The sequence below is a fragment of the Ahaetulla prasina genome, chromosome 4 (genome assembly GCF_028640845.1).
Source record: "Ahaetulla prasina isolate Xishuangbanna chromosome 4, ASM2864084v1, whole genome shotgun sequence".
Lineage (NCBI taxonomy): Eukaryota > Metazoa > Chordata > Lepidosauria > Squamata > Colubridae > Ahaetulla > Ahaetulla prasina.
In genome coordinates, this window is record NC_080542.1 from 48,281,760 (window position 1) to 48,299,889 (window position 18,130).

The 18,130-nt window shown below is 43.5% G+C and overlaps 1 protein-coding gene across 1 annotated transcript in view; it reads left to right on the forward strand.

Moving 5' to 3' along the window:
* The first annotated feature begins 2,747 nt into the window (after window positions 1–2,747).
* Window positions 2,748–18,130, forward strand: part of PSMD11 (proteasome 26S subunit, non-ATPase 11) — a 30,183-nt gene continuing 14,800 nt past the window's right edge. The window contains exons 1-6 of the mRNA XM_058181279.1: window positions 2,748–2,875; window positions 12,795–12,896; window positions 15,291–15,415; window positions 15,546–15,617; window positions 16,209–16,266; window positions 17,688–17,882. Of these exons, the coding sequence (XP_058037262.1) occupies window positions 2,785–2,875; window positions 12,795–12,896; window positions 15,291–15,415; window positions 15,546–15,617; window positions 16,209–16,266; window positions 17,688–17,882 (643 nt within the window). The 5' untranslated portion in view covers window positions 2,748–2,784. The remainder of the gene's footprint in view (window positions 2,876–12,794; window positions 12,897–15,290; window positions 15,416–15,545; window positions 15,618–16,208; window positions 16,267–17,687; window positions 17,883–18,130) is intronic.

The window sequence follows — 18,130 nt, forward strand, 5'->3', positions numbered from 1 at the left end:
TACCCTGTACTTTGTTCTGGGAAGTCTCGGGAGGGGGGAGGGGGGAGGGAGGGGAAGAGAGGAGAGGGGGGGAGATGAAGGATCAATGTAAAGGAATGACTGAAGATATGTAATTAAGAAATAGAAATAATTTGAAATGAAAGCGGGCTGCTCAGCTGCCATTTCAGAAGGGAATGGAAAGGAGAGGAAGGATGAAGAAAGTAGAAGAAAGTAGGTAGGAAGAGAGAGGTAGAAAAGGGGGAAAGGAGAGGAAGAAAAAAGGGGAAAGAGAGAGGGTTAGAAAGGGTGGAAGAGAAGAGTAGGGAAGGAGGAGAGGATGTAGAAAAGCGAAGGAGAGGAAGGATGAAGAAAGTAGAAGAAAGCAGAGAAGGGAAGAGGAAAGGTTTGTTAAGGAAGGAAGTGGTAGCTGGGCAGGTCCGAATAAGTAACAAATGAAAGTTAATGGCTAATGTTGAATAAGAGACTGTATATTGAATAGGTTGTTGGAAAATGAAAATAAAACTTTTTACTAAAAAAATAAAAAAATAAATATGAGTGGATTGCCAAGCATCTGAATTTTGATTGTATGACCATGGAGATGCTGCAAACGTGTGAAAAATGGTCATAAGTCATTTTTTCAGTGCTGTTGTAACTTTGAATGGTCACTAAATGAATTGTTGTAAGTGGAGGACCATATGTAATAGAGATAATGCCAATCTACTTTGCAAATCTGTAATAAATTGCAGATAATCTAAGCCAGAGGTGTCAAACTCATGACGACATGTCATCACATGACATATCACAACTTCCCCCCCCACTTTGCTAAACTGGGGGTGTGCATGGCCAGTGCATCCGGGCTGCAGACCGCGAGGTTGACACCCCTGATCTAAGCTTTGGGTAGCAAGTGCTGTCAATGAGCACAGAAGCAGTAAGTAAAAATTCAAGCTGCCATAAAAGAAATAAGCATATACACCTTTCTTGAATTTGATTTGCCTCCTGATTCTATCCATTAATTACGTTTCATGTAATTCTTAGTAGCTTAAATTCTGTGGTCTGGCATCATAGGTCTTCTCTACTGAATTTCAAAACATTTATGTTTCATTCAAAATAATGAATGAATGGGACTAAATCACTTGCTTTTGACTTGAAATAGTGGTCTGTATTCTGAATTTATAAGGAGTTTTTTTTTATTATTATTTCTTTTTGTCACAACAGTATACACAAACAATTGTCATAGATAAAACAACATATTTTGAAGAAAATATATACATATATGTAAAAAAAATGCATCAACTATATCAATTTGATATGATGAAGGGAACAATAGGACAGGAACGGTAGGCACTTTTGTGCTCTTATGCACGCCCCTTATAGCCCTCTTAGGAATGGGGTGAGGTCAATAGTAGACAGTTTTTGGTTGAAGATTTTGGGATTTTGAGTAGAGACTATGGAGTCAGGTAATGAGTTCCAAGCATTAACAACTCTGTTTCAGAAGTCATATTTTCTACAATCAAGTTTGAAGCGGTTGACATTTAGCTTGAATCTATTTTTTGCTCTTGTAATATTGTGATTGAAGCTGAAGTAGTCATTTACAGGAAGGATATTGCAATAGATGATTTTGTGTGTTAAACACAGGTCATGTCGAAGTCAACGGAGTTGTTAAGTTTTCTAATCCTAGGAATTCAAGTCTGTTGGTATAAGGTATTTTGTTGTTTTCAGGGGAGTGAAGAACTCTTCTAGTAAAATATTTCTGGACTCTTTCTATTGTATTTATGTCAGAGATGTGGTATGGGTTCCAGACGGATGAGCTGTATTCAAGAATAGGTCTGGCAAATGTTTTGTATGCTCTAGTTAGTAGTGTAGAGTTTTTAGAAAAGAAGCTGCGTAAAATTAGGTTTACAACTCTTAGGGCTTTTTTCGCTATGTAGTTGCAGTGGGCTTTGGCATTAAGGTCATTTGATATGAGAACTCCAAGATCTTTGACAGGGTGGGGGTCATCAGTTAGGTAATGTCCATCAAGTTTGTACTTGATGTTAGGGTTCTTTTTTCCAATATGTAAGACTGAGCATTTGCTGGTTGAGATTTGGAGTTGCCAAGTTTTAGACCAATTAGAAATTGGATTTAGAAATTAAGTGAGGTCTTCTTGAAGGGTAGAAGTATTATTAGTGGTATTAAATAGTTTGACATCGTCAGCAAAGAGAACACAATAACTTGAGATGGGGTCGCAGAGATCATTTATGTATAGTATGAAGAGTGTTGGTCCAAGAACACTACCTTAGGGAACGCCACTTTTGACAGGAACAGGATTTGATATAGCGTTGCCAATTTTGACCACTTGTTGTCTGTTTGACAGGAAGGCATTTATCCAATTGTGAAGAGGTCCCGAATAAAGTTCTGAATAAACGTTTAGAAACAGTCCTATTTGAAACCAGAGTCTAGTGATAACTGTTATAGAATGATAAAACATCTAAATCAATTTCAATCAATTGCAGGCATGTTTGTGTATACTTAACAATGGACCTATTCTGCGTACTTTTATGATGTTGAATTAGCGAAGAGCGTAGACAGCTTAACGCCTCCTGCCTCGCTTCACTGGTTTCCTGGTAGCAACCACCCACCCACTACGATGTTCATAAAAACACTACATCTCCCAGCAAACACTGCTTCTTGGTGGGTAATCATAGAGTTATACCATTACAGCTTGACACAGCAAAGTCGAAGGGGAGGAAGTGAGACAAGCAGTTTCCGGTGGAAATAGGGCCCTGTGATTCTGGCCGGCGTGAGTGAGCGAGTTTGGCTTTTAAGATGGCGGCTGCGGCGGGCTTGGAGTTCCAGCGCGCCCAGTCTTTGCTGAGCACCGATCGCGAGGCCTCCATCGGCATTCTACACTCCATAGGTGAGTTGGGCCGGCCGAAAAGGGGAAAACCGGCAGGTAAATCTGGCTGCCGATGGTGGAAAGAGATGGATGACGGGCCTGGACGGCTTAGGCTGGAACCGCTGCTGACTCACTGTGTGCAATTCCGAAGGAAACCGGGATCTCCTGAGAAGGTGGAATTTGGAAACGGGAAGGCTTAGCGGGAAAGGCCTCCATGTTCGGCATCGCTTCGTGGGAAACGGAGAAAGCAAGCGGGGATCTGGAAGGCGGGAAATGCAGGGGATTGAGCTGAGGCGATGGTCGAGGCTGACAGGTGGCCTCAGAGCACCAGGCGGGCTCTCTGACTTGCCCCCTTGGCTTTTATTCAGAAGAGGCGCCTTAACGATTAGAAGGTAAAACCCGGCGGATTTGCCTGCTAGGGATGGGTTCCGCTGCCGCTTTTCACCCACTTTGTAGCCCTGGTCCAGTCAGGCTACTTTGTAACTTCTTAAGCGGGCAGTCGGGCCTGCTTCACCCCATGTCACTTTTTCGGCTCTCCCTTCTAAGGGCATTTTCTCTGGCGCTAAAGGTAATGAATGAGTGCCGTCAATATACACGCGACTTGGAAAGAAGCCTGTATGAGCTTCTGAAATGTAGATTGGTTTTCTGATGTGAGTGGAAAGTGGATTCTTGGTCACAGTTAATATGTAAGGGACTTGCATTGCACTTGCTTTACTAGTGGTTTAATATGTTCATCATTCAATACTTACATCACTATTTTGACAGGCAGCTGGAGTCCGTGATAATACATTTTACATGCTGTGAAAAATTTCACTAGTTGGTTGTAGAAAGTCAAGGCACTCTATTAGTAAGTTTCATTGATTCATTTTTAGTCGGCATTTTATTTTTTTATTAAGTAATAGTTTGCTTGATAGGATTGTCTTACTACAGAAAGGAAAGGGGAAACATGCTCTAAGTGAAACAGAGGTGACTTTTTAAGGAGATGGAATGGGATGGCATTAAGAAGGGTAATTTGAAGAGTAAGAATGGTGGATCTAAATGGGCTAAGCAGTATGAATAAAGCTATTGGTGTAGCACATTTTAAATGTTCTTGACTTTTCCCTGTAAAAGTATTTCTGGTTACAGCTTGTCTTGTTCCAGAAGTCTATATAGGTAAATACAGGTAGTCCTCAACTTATGACTATAATGGAGCCCAAAATTTGTGGGAAATTTAAGTGAATTTTGCCCCATTTTACAACTTCTTTTGCCACATTAAGAGAATCACTGCAGTTGTTAAATTAGTAACAAGGTTGTTAAGTGAATCTGGTTCCCCCATTGACTTTGCTTATCAGAAGGTCACAAAAGGGGATCACATGACCCCGGGATACTGTCATGGTCATAAATATGAGTCAGTTGTCAAGCATCTGAATGTAAATCATGCAATGATGGGGGAATGCTACAACAGTCTTAAGTGTGAAAAATGGTCATGTCCCTTTTTTCTGTGCCGTTATCACTTTGGTCACTAAATGAAATGTTGTAAGTTGAGGACTACGTGTATATGGTGTGGAAATATCAGCTGCTGTTATTAAACAAATTGCTACTATTCTTATGTCCATTAATGGCTTTGTGAGAGTGGTTATATACTACTAGATTATATAAAATTTTGTTCTGAATTTAGAAGGACTGTCCTTGTAATGTTCTTATGTAAAAAAATTTCATTGAATTAATTATATAATTCTAAACACATTCCAGAAAGGTCTGTGACAATTCACCATGGACAACTTACCCCAGTCAACTTGCTATGGCCAACATGCTGCAGGACAACTCACTGCAGGACAAGAGTTACACTAATATTAAAGAAATAGTGGAATAGAATCATTAAAGAAAGGATGCAAAAGGAGGGACAGAATGAAATGAGAATGGCAAAAATTAAAATATTTTTTTATTTATTTTCAATAATTAAATAGAATTGCTAAATTGTTCCGCAATGAGTTGTCCCACTGTGTTTTCACCATGACAAGTTGTCCTGCAGCAAGATGGCCATGGGGAGTTGGCTACAGTAAGTTAGCCACAGCGCGTTGGCTTTGGCAAGTTATCCCATTCTGTTCCAGAAAGGGTAGGTTTTCCAAATCCGATCGTAAGAGAAAATCCAATTTGCTGTAACAAAGGTTTTGTATGAGAATCACCCTTCTTTTTTCAGTGCAGATCCTCTTACACATCTATCTGAATACTCTATTCCAGTGATCTTCAACCTGTGGTCTGTGGACCACTGGGAGGCTGCAATGTTATCACAGGCGGTCTGCGAAGGCTTGAAGAGATATTATGGTTTAAATCTTGAGTTAAGTTTTTAGATGTGTGTGTGGTTGTGTGTGCCCATGGTCTGTAGCTATAAAAGATATTTAAAGAGGGTCTGTGATGAAGAAAAGGTTGAGAGAACCACTGCTCTACTCTACTATTCTACTGTAGAACATGTTTCTTGGTAACACAGTTAGACAGCATAACTTCCTCTCTCAGACAAAATAAATTTGAGTAAGGATACATGCTGTAGAGGTTTTTTACTTTTGTGAGCTTGCCAGCAGAGAAGAGATGAGGGAGATGAGTACACCACAGAGGACAAACTGCTATGACCTTTGTTGTCCATCAAAGGTTCTCTGGTCTTGTAGTGCTTAGTGAATCCTGATAGTAAGTTACTGGAAAGTCTTATAAAGAGAAGACTGATTTAGGGAGTTGGTTCCTGTGCATTTTCACTGTGCTTGGCAATGAATATTTAGCTTAGGACTAAATAATTTTTATGATATTCTGAATTCCCCCCCCCAAAAAAAGCTTAAAAATTAGTATAAATTTGGCTGTAACTTTGCTATTGGGAACTGTTGTGTCCTGAGGAAAGCTCTGGTTGTCAGTAAGTTTATTTTAAGTCACCTACACAGCATTTGGGTTTTTTCTACAGTGCCATAATTTTAAGTGCAATCCATCATCGGTATCAATATTGCTATTCTTTCCATTGCCAGTTGTCCTAGAACAAGTGTCGGCAACCCGTGGCTCCAGGGCTGCATGTGGCTCTTTGATTCCTCTCCTGCGGCTCCCTGCCGACCTGGTCGCATGACCTGCTCTGCCCTGAGAAGGCGCGAGCATGTCCGCAGATGCGCAAGTGAAGCCCCCCTAGTGTTTCCTCTGCACTGCCCATAGTCGGCTGCTTTTTGCGATTCCATGTCCTTTGCAGGCAGCTTGGTTCCCTTAGTGTCAGCTTAGGAAGGAGTGGAACGGGAGGAGCAGTCACTGCCGCCGGATGCAGGGAGAGAAAAGCTCTGGCTCTCCTGTGCAGCACGGCTGGCTACACATCTGAGCGCACAGTGGTGGCTGTGGGAGGAGGAGTTGCCACTGTCGTGATCCTGACCCAGAAGGGTATCCTACTTGTGCATGCGCACACACGTGAGAGAGAGATGAGAGAGAGAAAAGGGAAGAGAAAGAGAGACATGAGAAAATGATGGAGGGAGAGAATGAGAGAGAGGAAAGAGAGAAACAAATGAGAGAGAGAGGGAGAGAAAAATGAGAGAGAGAGCTGAAGGAAAAGAATGAGAAAGAGGGGGAAAAAGAGGGAAACAAATGAGAGAGATGGGAGAGAGAGAGAAAGAGAGGAGAGGTGAGAGAGAGAAAAGGGAGAAAAGAGAAAGAGGAAATGATGGAGGAGAGGAGAGAATGAGAGAATTGGAGGAGAGAATGAGAGAGGAAAAGAGGGAAACAAATGAGAGAGAGAGGAGAGAATGAGAGAGAGAGCTGAAGGAAAAGAATGAGAAAGAGGGAAAAGAGGAAACAAATGAGAGAGATGGGAGAGAGAAAGAGAGGAGAGGTGAGAGAGAAAAGGGAGAAAAGAGAAAGAGGAAATGATGGAGGAGAGGAGAGAAGTGAGAGAACTGGAGGAGAGAATGAGAGAGGAAAAGAGGGAAACAAATGAGAGAGAGAGGAGAGAATGAGAGAGAGAGCTGAAGGAAAAGAATGAGAAAGAGGGGAAAAAGAGGAAACAAATGAGAGAGATGGGAGAGAGAGAGAAAGAGAGGAGAGGTGAGAGAGAGAAAAGGGAGAAAAGAGAAAGAGGAAATGATGGAGGAGAGGAGAGAATGAGAGAATTGGAGGAGAGAATGAGAGAGGAAAAGAGGGAAACAAATGAGAGAGAGAGGAGAGAATGAGAGAGAGAGCTGAAGGAAAAGAATGAGAAAGAGGGAAAAAGAGGAAACAAATGAGAGAGATGGGAGAGAGAAAGAGAGGAGAGGTGAGAGAGAAAAGGGAGAAAAGAGAAAGAGGAAATGATGGAGGAGAGGAGAGAAGTGAGAGAACTGGAGGAGAGAATGAGAGAGGAAAAGAGGGAAACAAATGAGAGAGAGAAGGGAGAGAAAGAAAGAAAGAAAAAGGAGGAGAGGGAGAGGAAAAAGAAAAACAAATGAGAGGGAGAGAAAGAAAAAAAATGAGAGAGAGAAAAGGAAAGAGAAAGAGAGAAATGAGAAAATGATAGAGGGAGAAATTGAGAAAGGGAAAAAAGAGGGAAACGAGAGATAAGGAGAGGGAGGGAAAAATGAGAGAAAAGGGGAGAGAAAGAGAAATGAGAAAATGATGGAGGGAGAGTGAGAGAGAGGAAAGAGAAACAAATGAGAGAAGAAGAGGCAGAGAAAAATGAGAGAGAACTGGAGGGAGGGAATGAGAGAGGGAAAAAAGGGAAATGAGAGAGAAGAGGAGAGAGAGAGAAATGAGAGAGAGAGAAAAGTGGAGAAAAAGAGAAATGAGAAAGATGGAGAGAATGAGAGAATGAGAGAAAAGAGAAACAATTGAGAGAGATAAGGGGGAGAGAGAAATGAGAGAAAGCTGGAGAGAGAGAATGAGAGAGGGAAACAAATGAGAGAGAACCGTAAGAAAGAAAGAGAGAGAGGGGGGAAAAAGAACAAACGAACGAAAGGGAGAGATGAGAAATGAGAAAATGATGGAGGGAGAGAATGAGAGAAGAAAAAGAGAAACAAATGAGAGCTGGAGGGAGAGAATGAGAGAGAGAGAAAAGGGAAACAAATGAGAGAGAAGGGGGAGAGAGAAAAGAAAGAAAGAAAGAGAAGAAAAACAGAGAAAAACAGAAATGAGAGGAAGGGGGGGGGAGAGAGAGAAAGACCCATTTTCCACAGAAAACAACTGGAGCCAGAAAACCTGGGTAGGCGTGGCTGGGTGTGTTACCATGTGACAGGTTTTGTGGCTCCTGGTGTTTTCTGTGGAAAACGGGTCCAAATGGTTCTTTGAGTGTTTAAGGTTGCAGACCCCTGCAACCTTAGGGGTGCAAGATGAAAAGAAGATAAACTAGAATGGAATGACTAATTCTGCCAATGAACCTTCATAAGCAATAGTAGATTATAGTGGAGAGATGTGTTTTTTTGTTTCAAGACAGTATATGACATTCAGTATTGCTAAAGAGAGTTGGATGATCTTTCAAGCAAGAAATTTGTATTTCCTTCATGCCTTAAATATTGGATGTTGCACTCTAAGAAACTAAGCTTACTGTATTGGCTTCTCTGAATAATAGTGGTTTTGTGTCTATTTGTTCATGCAAATACATTAGCACTGATGATATATCATTTTTCATGTTGAATATCTTTGTATGCATTGTCTTATTTTCAATATCTAGTAACACGTTCAAGAGTACGGGGATTCATTTCATAGTTGTGGCCATATTTATGCTGATTCAAGTATTAACACCAAAATGAGGTAATATCAAGACCTTGTTTCATCATGCAAAACTTTCTGCTCCTTTCCAAGACTCTGAACAATTTGTCAGGCATGTTTTTGGCTTATTTATTTATTTATTTGATTTATTTATTTGATTTTTATACCGCCCTTCTCCCGAAGGACTCAGGGCGGTGTACAGGCAAAAGTAAAAACAGACAATACAATATACAATTTAAAATGCAATTAAAAAACTTATTATAATTGGCCTAAAACTTTAAAATATATAAAAAACTAAAACCCCATTTAAAAATTAGTAGTAGAAAATTTAAAATCAATAAAATTTAAGCCAGCCCCGCGCGAATGAAAAGATATGTCTTCAGTTCGCGGCGAAAGGTCCGAAGGTCAGGTATTTGGCGTAAACCCGGGGGAAGCTCGTTCCAGAGTGTGGGAGCCCCCACAGAGAAGGACCTTCCTGGGGCCGCCAGCCGACATTGCTTGGCGGACGGCACCTGAGAAGTCCTCTCTGTGAGAGCGTCTGGTCGGTGGGAGGCATGTGGTAACAGCAGGCGGTCCCGTAGGTACCCAGGCCCTAAGCCATGGGCGCTTTAAAGGTCGTAACAAAACCTTAAAGTGCACTCGAAGGCCACAAGTAGCCAGTGCAGTCTGCGCAGGAGGCGGTGTTACACGGAGCTACGCCAAGCTCCCTCTATCACCCGCGCAGCTGCATTCTGGACTAACTGAAGCCTCCGAGTGCACCTCAAGGAGCCCCATGTAGAGAGCATTACAATAATCCAAGCGAGAGGTAACGAGCGCATGAGTGACTGTGCACAAGGCATCCCGATCAAGGAAGGCGCAACTGCGAACCAGGCGAACCTGGTGGAAAGCCCTCCTGGAGACGGCCATCAAATGATCTTCAAACGACAGCCGTTCATCCAGGAGGACACCTAAGTTCGCACCCTATCCTTTGGGGCCAATAACTCGCCTCAACAGTCAGCTGCGGCTGCAGCTGACTGAATCGATGCTGGCATCCACAGCCACTCCGTCTTGGAGGATTAAGCTTGAGCCTGTTTCTCCCCATCCAGACCCGTCGACTTCCAAACACGGGACAGCACTTCAACAACTTCATTGGGGTGGCCCGGGGTGGAAAAGCACAGCTGGGTGTCATCAGCGTACAGCTGGTATCTCACCCCGAAGCCACTGATGATCTCACCCAACGGCTTCATATAGATGTTGGACAGAAGGGGCGAGAGGATCGACCCCTGCGGCACCCCACAAGTGAGGCACCTCGCGGCCGACCTCTGCCCCCCTGTCAACACCGTCTGCGACCGGTCGGAGAGATAGGAGGAGAGCCACCGATACACAGTGCCTCCCACTCCCAATCCCCCCAACCGGCGCAGCAAGATACCATGGTCGATGGTATCAAAAGCCGCTGGGAGGTGTAATAGGGCCAGGGCAGAGGAATAACCCTGTCCCTGGCCCTCCAGAGATCATCCACCAATGCGACCAAAGCTGTCTCCGTGCTGTATCCGGGTCGGAAGCGGACTGGAGCAGGTCTAGATAGACGGCTTCATCCAGGTATTGAGGTAGCTGTCGCGCCACAGCACTCTCTACAACCTTCGCAACGAAGCGAAGGTTGGAGACTGGACGATAATTACCCAAAATAGCTGGGTCCAGGGAGGGCTTCTTGAGGAGGGGTCTCACCACCGCCTCTTTCAAGGCGGCAGGGAAAACCCCTTCCAACAAAGAAGCGTTGATAATCCTCTGGAGCCAGCCTCGTGTCACCTCCTGAGTGGCCAGTACCAGCCAGGAAGGACACGGGTCCAGTAAACATGTAGTGGCGTGAAGCCTCCCCAACAACCTGTCCACGTCCTCGGGAGCCACAGGGTCAAACTCATCCCAAACAGTCTCGACAAGACGTGCCTCCTCTCTCTCGCTTGGATCATCCCAATGTTGGTCCAGACCGTCCTGGAGCTGCGCGATTTTATCGTATAGATAACCACTAAACTCCTCGGCACGTCCCTGCAAAGGGTCATCCCGCACCTCCTTCTCCTCCTACCTCTCCGACCGGTCGCAGACGGTGTTGACGGGGGGACAGAGATCGACCCCAAGGCGCCTCTTATGTGGGGTGCCGCAAGGGTCGGTTCTCTCGCCTCTTCTGTTCAACATCTATATGAAGCCGCTGGGTGAGATCATCCGTGGTCTTGGGGTAAGTTGTCATCTATACGCTGATGATACTCAGCTCTATATTTCCACCCCTAACCACCCCAACGAGGCTGTTGAAGTGATGTCCCAGTGCCTGGAGGCCGTACGGGTCTGGATGGGGAGGAACAGACTCAGACTCAATCCCACCAAGACCGAGTGGCTGTGGATGCCCGCGGCCCGGTACAGTCAGCTAATTCCATCACTGACCATTGGGGGCGAACTATTGGCCCCCACAGAAAGGGCTCGTAATCTGGGTGTCCTCCTGGATGCACGGCTGTCTTTAGAAGATCATATGATAGCCGTCACCAGGGGAGCCTTTCATCAGGTTCGCCTGATACGCCAGTTACGCCCCTTTCTGGATCGGGCTTCCTTATGCACAGTCGCTCATGCCCTTGTTACATCCCGCCTGGACTACTGTAATGCTCTCTACATGGGGCTCCCTTGAAGTGTGCCGGAGACTCCAACTGGTCCAGAATGCGGCTGCGGGTGATAGAGGAGCACCTTTGGCTCCCATGTAACACCCCTCCTGCGTAACCTGCACTGGCTCCCAGTGGTCTTCGGGTTCACTTTAAGGTACTTGTCATCACCTTTAAAGCGCTCCATGGCCTAGGGCCGGGATATTTCTGGGACCGCCTACTGCCACCATTAGCCTCTCACCGACCAGTGCGCTCTCACAGAGGGACTCCTCCGGATACCGTCAGCTAAACAATGTCGGCTGGCAACCTCTAGGGAGGGCCTTCTCTGTGGGGGCCCCTACCTCTGGAGCAGGCTCCCTCTGGGGCTTCGTCAACTCCCCGATCTCAAGTCCTTCCGCCGCGAGCTGAAGACGTTGCTGTTTCGAAGAGCAGGACTAGCCTGAATGTAGTTTTTTAAACTGGAATTTTTAAAAAAGGGGTTTAAATGAGGTTTTAAATTTGTATTCAAAAGTTAGAGCATCAATTGAATTCAACTATCTATTCTTTAGCTGTTTTTATTTATTATATGTTTTCTGTTGTTTTTTTGTCTGTGAACCGCCCTGAGTCCTTCGGGAGATGGGCGGTATACAAATATAATAAATAATAATAATAATAATAATGAAGGAGGGAGCGGGTCACCCGAAACAGGGCGGCCGGGCGGTTATCTGCCGACACAATGAGGGTGGAGGCGTAGGAACGCCTCGCCTCCCTCATTGCCACTAGGTAGGTCCTAGAATAGGACCTAACTAGTGTCCGATCAGCTTCGGAACGACTGGACCTCCAGGTGCTCTCTAGGCGTCTTCTCCGGCGTTTCATCTCCCTCAGCCCCTCGGAGAACCAAGGGGCCGGACGAGATCTGCGCCGGGTCAGAGGCTGCAAAGGCACGACACGGTCCAAGGCCCCAGCCGTGGCCTGTTCCCAGGCCACGACTAGTTCTTCAGTTGTGCCGTGGGCCAGATCCTCAGGGAATGGACCAAGCTCCGTCAGGAACCTCTTGGGGTCCATCAGGCGCCTGGGACGGAACCAACGTATAGGTTCCGTCTCCCTGCGATGGTGAGTGGCGGTTCGGAAGTCTAGGCGAAGGAGAAAATGATCGGACCATGACATCGGTTCCGTTATTAAATCATCTAATTCCAGATCATTTAACCACTGTCCAGAGATATAAATCAGATCCAGCATGCCTCCCCCCATGTGCGTAGGGCCATCGTTTACTCGAATCAGGTCCAAGGCCGTCATGGAAGCCTGGAACTCTCAAGCTGCTGTCAATAACAAGCCAGCTGATGGCAGGTTGAAATCCCCCATGACTATCAGTCTGGGGGTCTCAACCGCCACAGCGGCTAGTACCTCCAACAGCTCGGGCAGGGCTGTGCTCACGCAGCAAGGAGCCAGGTACGCGATCAACAAGCCCAACTGATTCCTATGGCCCCACCTCACATAGAGGGATTCACAGCCGGCAATCTGAGGAACAGTGGCCTCCCTCGGCTCTAGATCTTCCTTAATAACAACCGCAAATAAGAAGCAAATTTAAATGGAAGTTTGGGAGATCCGTAAGCACTCTTTGACTTGACATATATGTCTTCTTTTATCAAAACCTTTTATTTTCCCAGTGAAACGTGATGTTCAAGAGAATGATGAAGAAGCAGTCCAAGTCAAAGAACAGAGCATTCTGGAACTCGGGAGTCTCTTGGCCAAGACAGGACAAGCAGAAGGTGAATCCTATGTTTAAAGCAATTTAATGGTCACATTATTAGCAGTTTTTCTAAAATTAACATAAATGCTAGAATAGGATTTCAACTTGATTTTTATCAAAACATCACCGTTTAAACATTCTTTCCTTCTCATCACCATTTCTCTATATTAAATTACAATTTAACCATAGCTGATTTCACACATTTCATAAAGCCATAAACTAAAAACACTCCCTAGTTGCAAATAACAATTAGGCAAAATGACATTTCAATTACACATGGAGAAAGACCCCTATAATAAAACTGTAATGGAAATCAGAAGTAGTTTAAGTGAATATGTCTTTTCTGTCTCAGATAACTGACTGCTAAAATTTACATATGGTCACCTTTTTCTAGAATATGAACATAACCTTTTATAATACATTCTGATACAATTTCAGATCCTGAGCTATATTGCTACTTGATTATTTTATTGTTAATCCCAGTGGTCTTCGGGTTCACTTTAAGGTACTTGTCATCACCTTTAAAGCGCTCCATGGCCTAGGGCCGGGATATTTCTGGGACCGCCTACTGCCACCATTAGCCTCTCACCGACCAGTGCGCTCTCACAGAGGGACTCCTCCGGATACCGTCAGCTAAACAATGTCGGCTGGCAACCTCTAGGGAGGGCCTTCTCTGTGGGGGCCCCTACCTCTGGAGCAGGCTCCCTCTGGGGCTTCGTCAACTCCCGATCTCAAGTCCTTCCGCCGAGCTGAAGGCGTTGCTGTTTCAAGAGCAGGACTAGCCTGAATGTAGTTTTTAAACTGGAATTTTAAAAAGGGGTTTAAATGAGGTTTTAAATTTGTATTCAAAAGTTAGAGCATCAATTGAATTCAACTATCTATTCTTTAGCTGTTTTATCTATTATATGTTTTCTGTTGTTTTTGTCTGTGAACCGCCCTGAGTCCTTCGGGAGATGGGCGGTATACAAATATAATAATAATAATAATAATAATAATGAAGGAGGAGCGGGTCACCGAAACAGGGCGGCGGTTATCTGCCGACACAATGAGGGTGCCTCATTCTCAGCCCCTCGGAGAACCAAGGGGCCGGACGAGATCTGCGCCGGGTCAGAGGCTGCAAAGGCACGACACGGTCCAAGGCCCCAGCCGTGGCCTGTTCCCCGGGCACGGCTAGGTCTTCAGTTGGGGCGTGGGCCCGGTCCTCAGGGGATGGAGCAAGCTCCGTCAGGAACCTCTTGGGGTCCATCAGGCGCCTGGGACGGAACCAACGTATAGGTTCCGTCTCCCTGCGATGGTGAGTGGCGGTTCGGAAGTCTAGGCGAAGGAGAAAATGATCGGACCATGACATCGGTTCCGTTATTAAATCATCTAATTCCAGATCATTTAACCACTGTCCAGAGATATAAATCAGATCCAGCATGCCTCCCCCCATGTGCGTAGGGCCATCGTTTACTCGAATCAGGTCCAAGGCCGTCATGGAAGCCTGGAACTCTCAAGCTGCTGTCAATAACAAGCCAGCTGATGGCAGGTTGAAATCCCCCATGACTATCAGTCTGGGGGTCTCAACCGCCACAGCGGCTAGTACCTCCAACAGCTCGGGCAGGGCTGTGCTCACGCAGCAAGGAGCCAGGTACGCGATCAACAAGCCCAACTGATTCCTATGGCCCCACCTCACATAGAGGGATTCACAGCCGGCAATCTGAGGAACAGTGGCCTCCCTCGGCTCTAGATCTTCCTTAATAACAACCGCAAATAAGAAGCAAATTTAAATGGAAGTTTGGGAGATCCGTAAGCACTCTTTGACTTGACATATACGTCTTCTTTTATCAAAACCTTTTATTTTCCCAGTGAAACGTGATGTTCAAGAGAATGATGAAGAAGCAGTCCAAGTCAAAGAACAGAGCATTCTGGAACTCGGGAGTCTCTTGGCCAAGACAGGACAAGCAGAAGGTGAATCCTATGTTTAAAGCAATTTAATGGTCACATTATTAGCAGTTTTTCTAAAATTAACATAAATGCTAGAATAGGATTTCAACTTGATTTTTATCAAAACATCACCGTTTAAACATTCTTTCCTTCTCATCACCATTTCTCTATATTAAATTACAATTTAACCATAGCTGGTTTCACACATTTCATAAAGCCATAAACTAAAAACACTCCCTAGTTGCAAATAACAATTAGGCAAAATGACATTTCAATTACACATGGAGAAAGACGCCTATAGTAAAACTGTAATGGAAATCAGAAGTAGTTTAAGTGAATATGTCTTTTCTGTCTCAGATAACTGACTGCTAAAATTTACATATGGTCACCTTTTTCTAGAATATGAACATAACCTTTTATAATGCATTCTGATACAATTTCAGATCCTGAGCTATATTGCTACTTGATTATTTTATTGTTAATATAGAGCTTGGAGGACTTCTGAAGTATGTGCGTCCTTTCTTAAACTCCATTAGCAAGGCAAAGGCAGCCCGTCTGGTTCGGTCCCTGCTAGATCTATTTCTAGATATGGAAGCTGCAACAGGACAAGAGGTGAGACATTTGAAATTCAGGCACATCTCTGCAAATGTTCAGAGACAGTTTATGTAAAAAATGATATTATGATAGCAGTGATGGTGCAAATAGTAGAAAAATAATTGAATAAATGTAGTTTTTCTTTTAGGTTGACCTATGTCTTGAATGCATTGAATGGGCCAAATCGGAGAAGAGGACATTCCTGCGCCAAGCTCTGGAGGTAGGATGTAACAAATGGCCATTGTAGTTAATGTAGTGATGCACATTATTTTTTCCCTTGCTATTTGGTTATGGAACCTGACATCCTATATGCCAGCATATTATACTCAAAACATTTGCCATTACTTTTTTCTCTAGGCTCTTAATGGCATATTCTCAAATAGTAGTTTGGAGCATGATAAGCTTCCAAACTGATTCACATGTTATTACAGGCAATTTTTCCTGCAACTTATAATGCAAATGTATTTTGCTTCTTAAAGAGCTTTCTCAGATATGGTTGACGTAAGATTTTATTTATGTAAATGTATTAATAAAATGGTGTTTCTACCTGCAAGTGTTAACACATGCAGTTCCATATAGGCCTTTAGTCCTTGTTTCTATCCTTGTCATTTCAAAAGCATTACTTCTGCTGATTTCTTTTGTATTACTGTGATTGTGCTTTATAGAATGGGGTTTTTTCCTGTCTTTTCTTACCCTCCTGAAATATTTTCCCATGAGTCTTGTCTGGTTTATATTTTACACATTTTGGCTCTTAGATCAGTATCTAATTATCATAAGTTTTCACAACAATTCTTTACTTTTCTTTCTTTAGGCAAGACTGGTTTCTTTGTATTTTGATACAAAAAGGTATCAAGAAGCATTGCAGTTAGGTAAGTTGACTTTTGTAAGCATCCCCAAAGTGACCCCAATGATTTATTACCGTTATTCTAGGAATGTATACAATGGTGAATGCATGGAACAGCTAGTTTGAGGTAATTTCTACATGAACTGAGAACATGTTTGGCCTCAACATGGAATGAATTAGCACTGTTTTTGATCTGGAAACAGTTTGAAACATTTGTTACAAGCTGAGGTGTTTTCACATAGAATGCAAGAGAGAAGAGAGGGTAAAAATCAAGCTATTGTAGAAGCTAAGGGGAGAAGGGAAAATCCTAGAAAGATTGGGGATGAGCAAGAGAGAGGGATACATTGCATTGAAAATTGCTAAGGGAAGAAAAAAGGTGATCTGCACCAGGCTTTGCCCTACTTATCCCATAAAATCACTCCCACAGAATATCATAACCCAGAAGTATTTCTCTTTTCTTTTTCTGCTGAACTACAGCCAATTCAAGATGGTTTGGTAAAATGTCCAGAACCCAATGTGTGTTTGTTGTAGGTTTGAGACAAAATCTATGTTGTTAATTTTTCAGATTAAGTTTATGAATAAATTCATAGTGACTTAGTTAAGCATATGGCAACTGCTGGGTTCTCCATGTTGTCAAGAATAATAAAATATCATATTAATGGCTAATACCATTAAGTAGGCAGCATAATGTATTTGGAAGCTTTGGGGATATCATACTGATCATACATATCATACTCTTGAAAAAAAGAAATGTTGGTTTTTGTATTTAGTTATTAACTTTGTATATGCTGTTTTCATTCTTCCTATATTTTGATCAGACTAATGTTTTAGACCAGTGGTAGTCAACCTGGTCCCTATTGCCCACTAGTGGGTGTTCCAGCTTTCATGGTGGGCGGTAGGGGTTTTGTCCAATACTGAAGCACTTTGCTTTTTTTTTTTTTAATTTAATTGACTTTTTAAAAAAATTTCATAGCATTATTTAAAAACATTTTCATTAGGTTTTCATAAAATTCCCTGTGACAATTTAAATTTCTGAAAATATACTATTTGTATCGCCCGCGCATAAGTTTAGTTCACATTACGTAAGTGAAACTAAATGGTGCTATAGTGCAACCGCAAACAAAAGAGCCTCATCCCAGAATAGCTCGCGCATCTCCCCCCCACACCACCCAGCTGTAATAGACAAGCAGTGCTGATAGCCAGTGCCACCCCCAACCCAATCCACGATGTGTGACAGGCATGCGCAGATGACAATACATGGCGCAATCTGTGGAACTGGTGGGTGGTTAGAAAATTTTACTACTAACAGAGATACAAAAGTGGGTGGTAGATATAAAAAGGTTGACTACCCCTGTTTTAGACTTTTCTTTATCTGATCAAATTAAAGGATTCAGAGAAAGGCCTTTAATATGGTGTAAATGCCACCATCCACATTGTTTTTATCAGGCTCACAGCTTTTGCGGGAGTTAAAGAAGATGGATGACAAGGCCTTGTTGGTGGAAGTGCAGCTATTAGAGAGCAAAACTTACCATGCTTTGAGCAATCTGCCAAAAGCCAGAGCAGCATTAACCTCTGCCCGAACCACAGCCAATGCAATATATTGTCCACCCAAGTTGCAGGCAGCACTGGATATGCAATCAGGTAAGGCCTTGTGCTTTTTCTCATTATGAATGCCTTGATCTTGGGTCATCAGTACTTGCACAATCTGAGAAATAAAATCCAGCGTTTTCAAATCTTGAATGTTTGGATTATTTTAATCTGCAATATATCCCCAGCCACCTTGCTAGCTGCCCAGGACCATAAAAATTCTTGCATTCTGATAACAACCAGAACACAAAATGGGGGAAAGATTGGCTTATAATATCATACAGAACAAACTAGGTCATAGA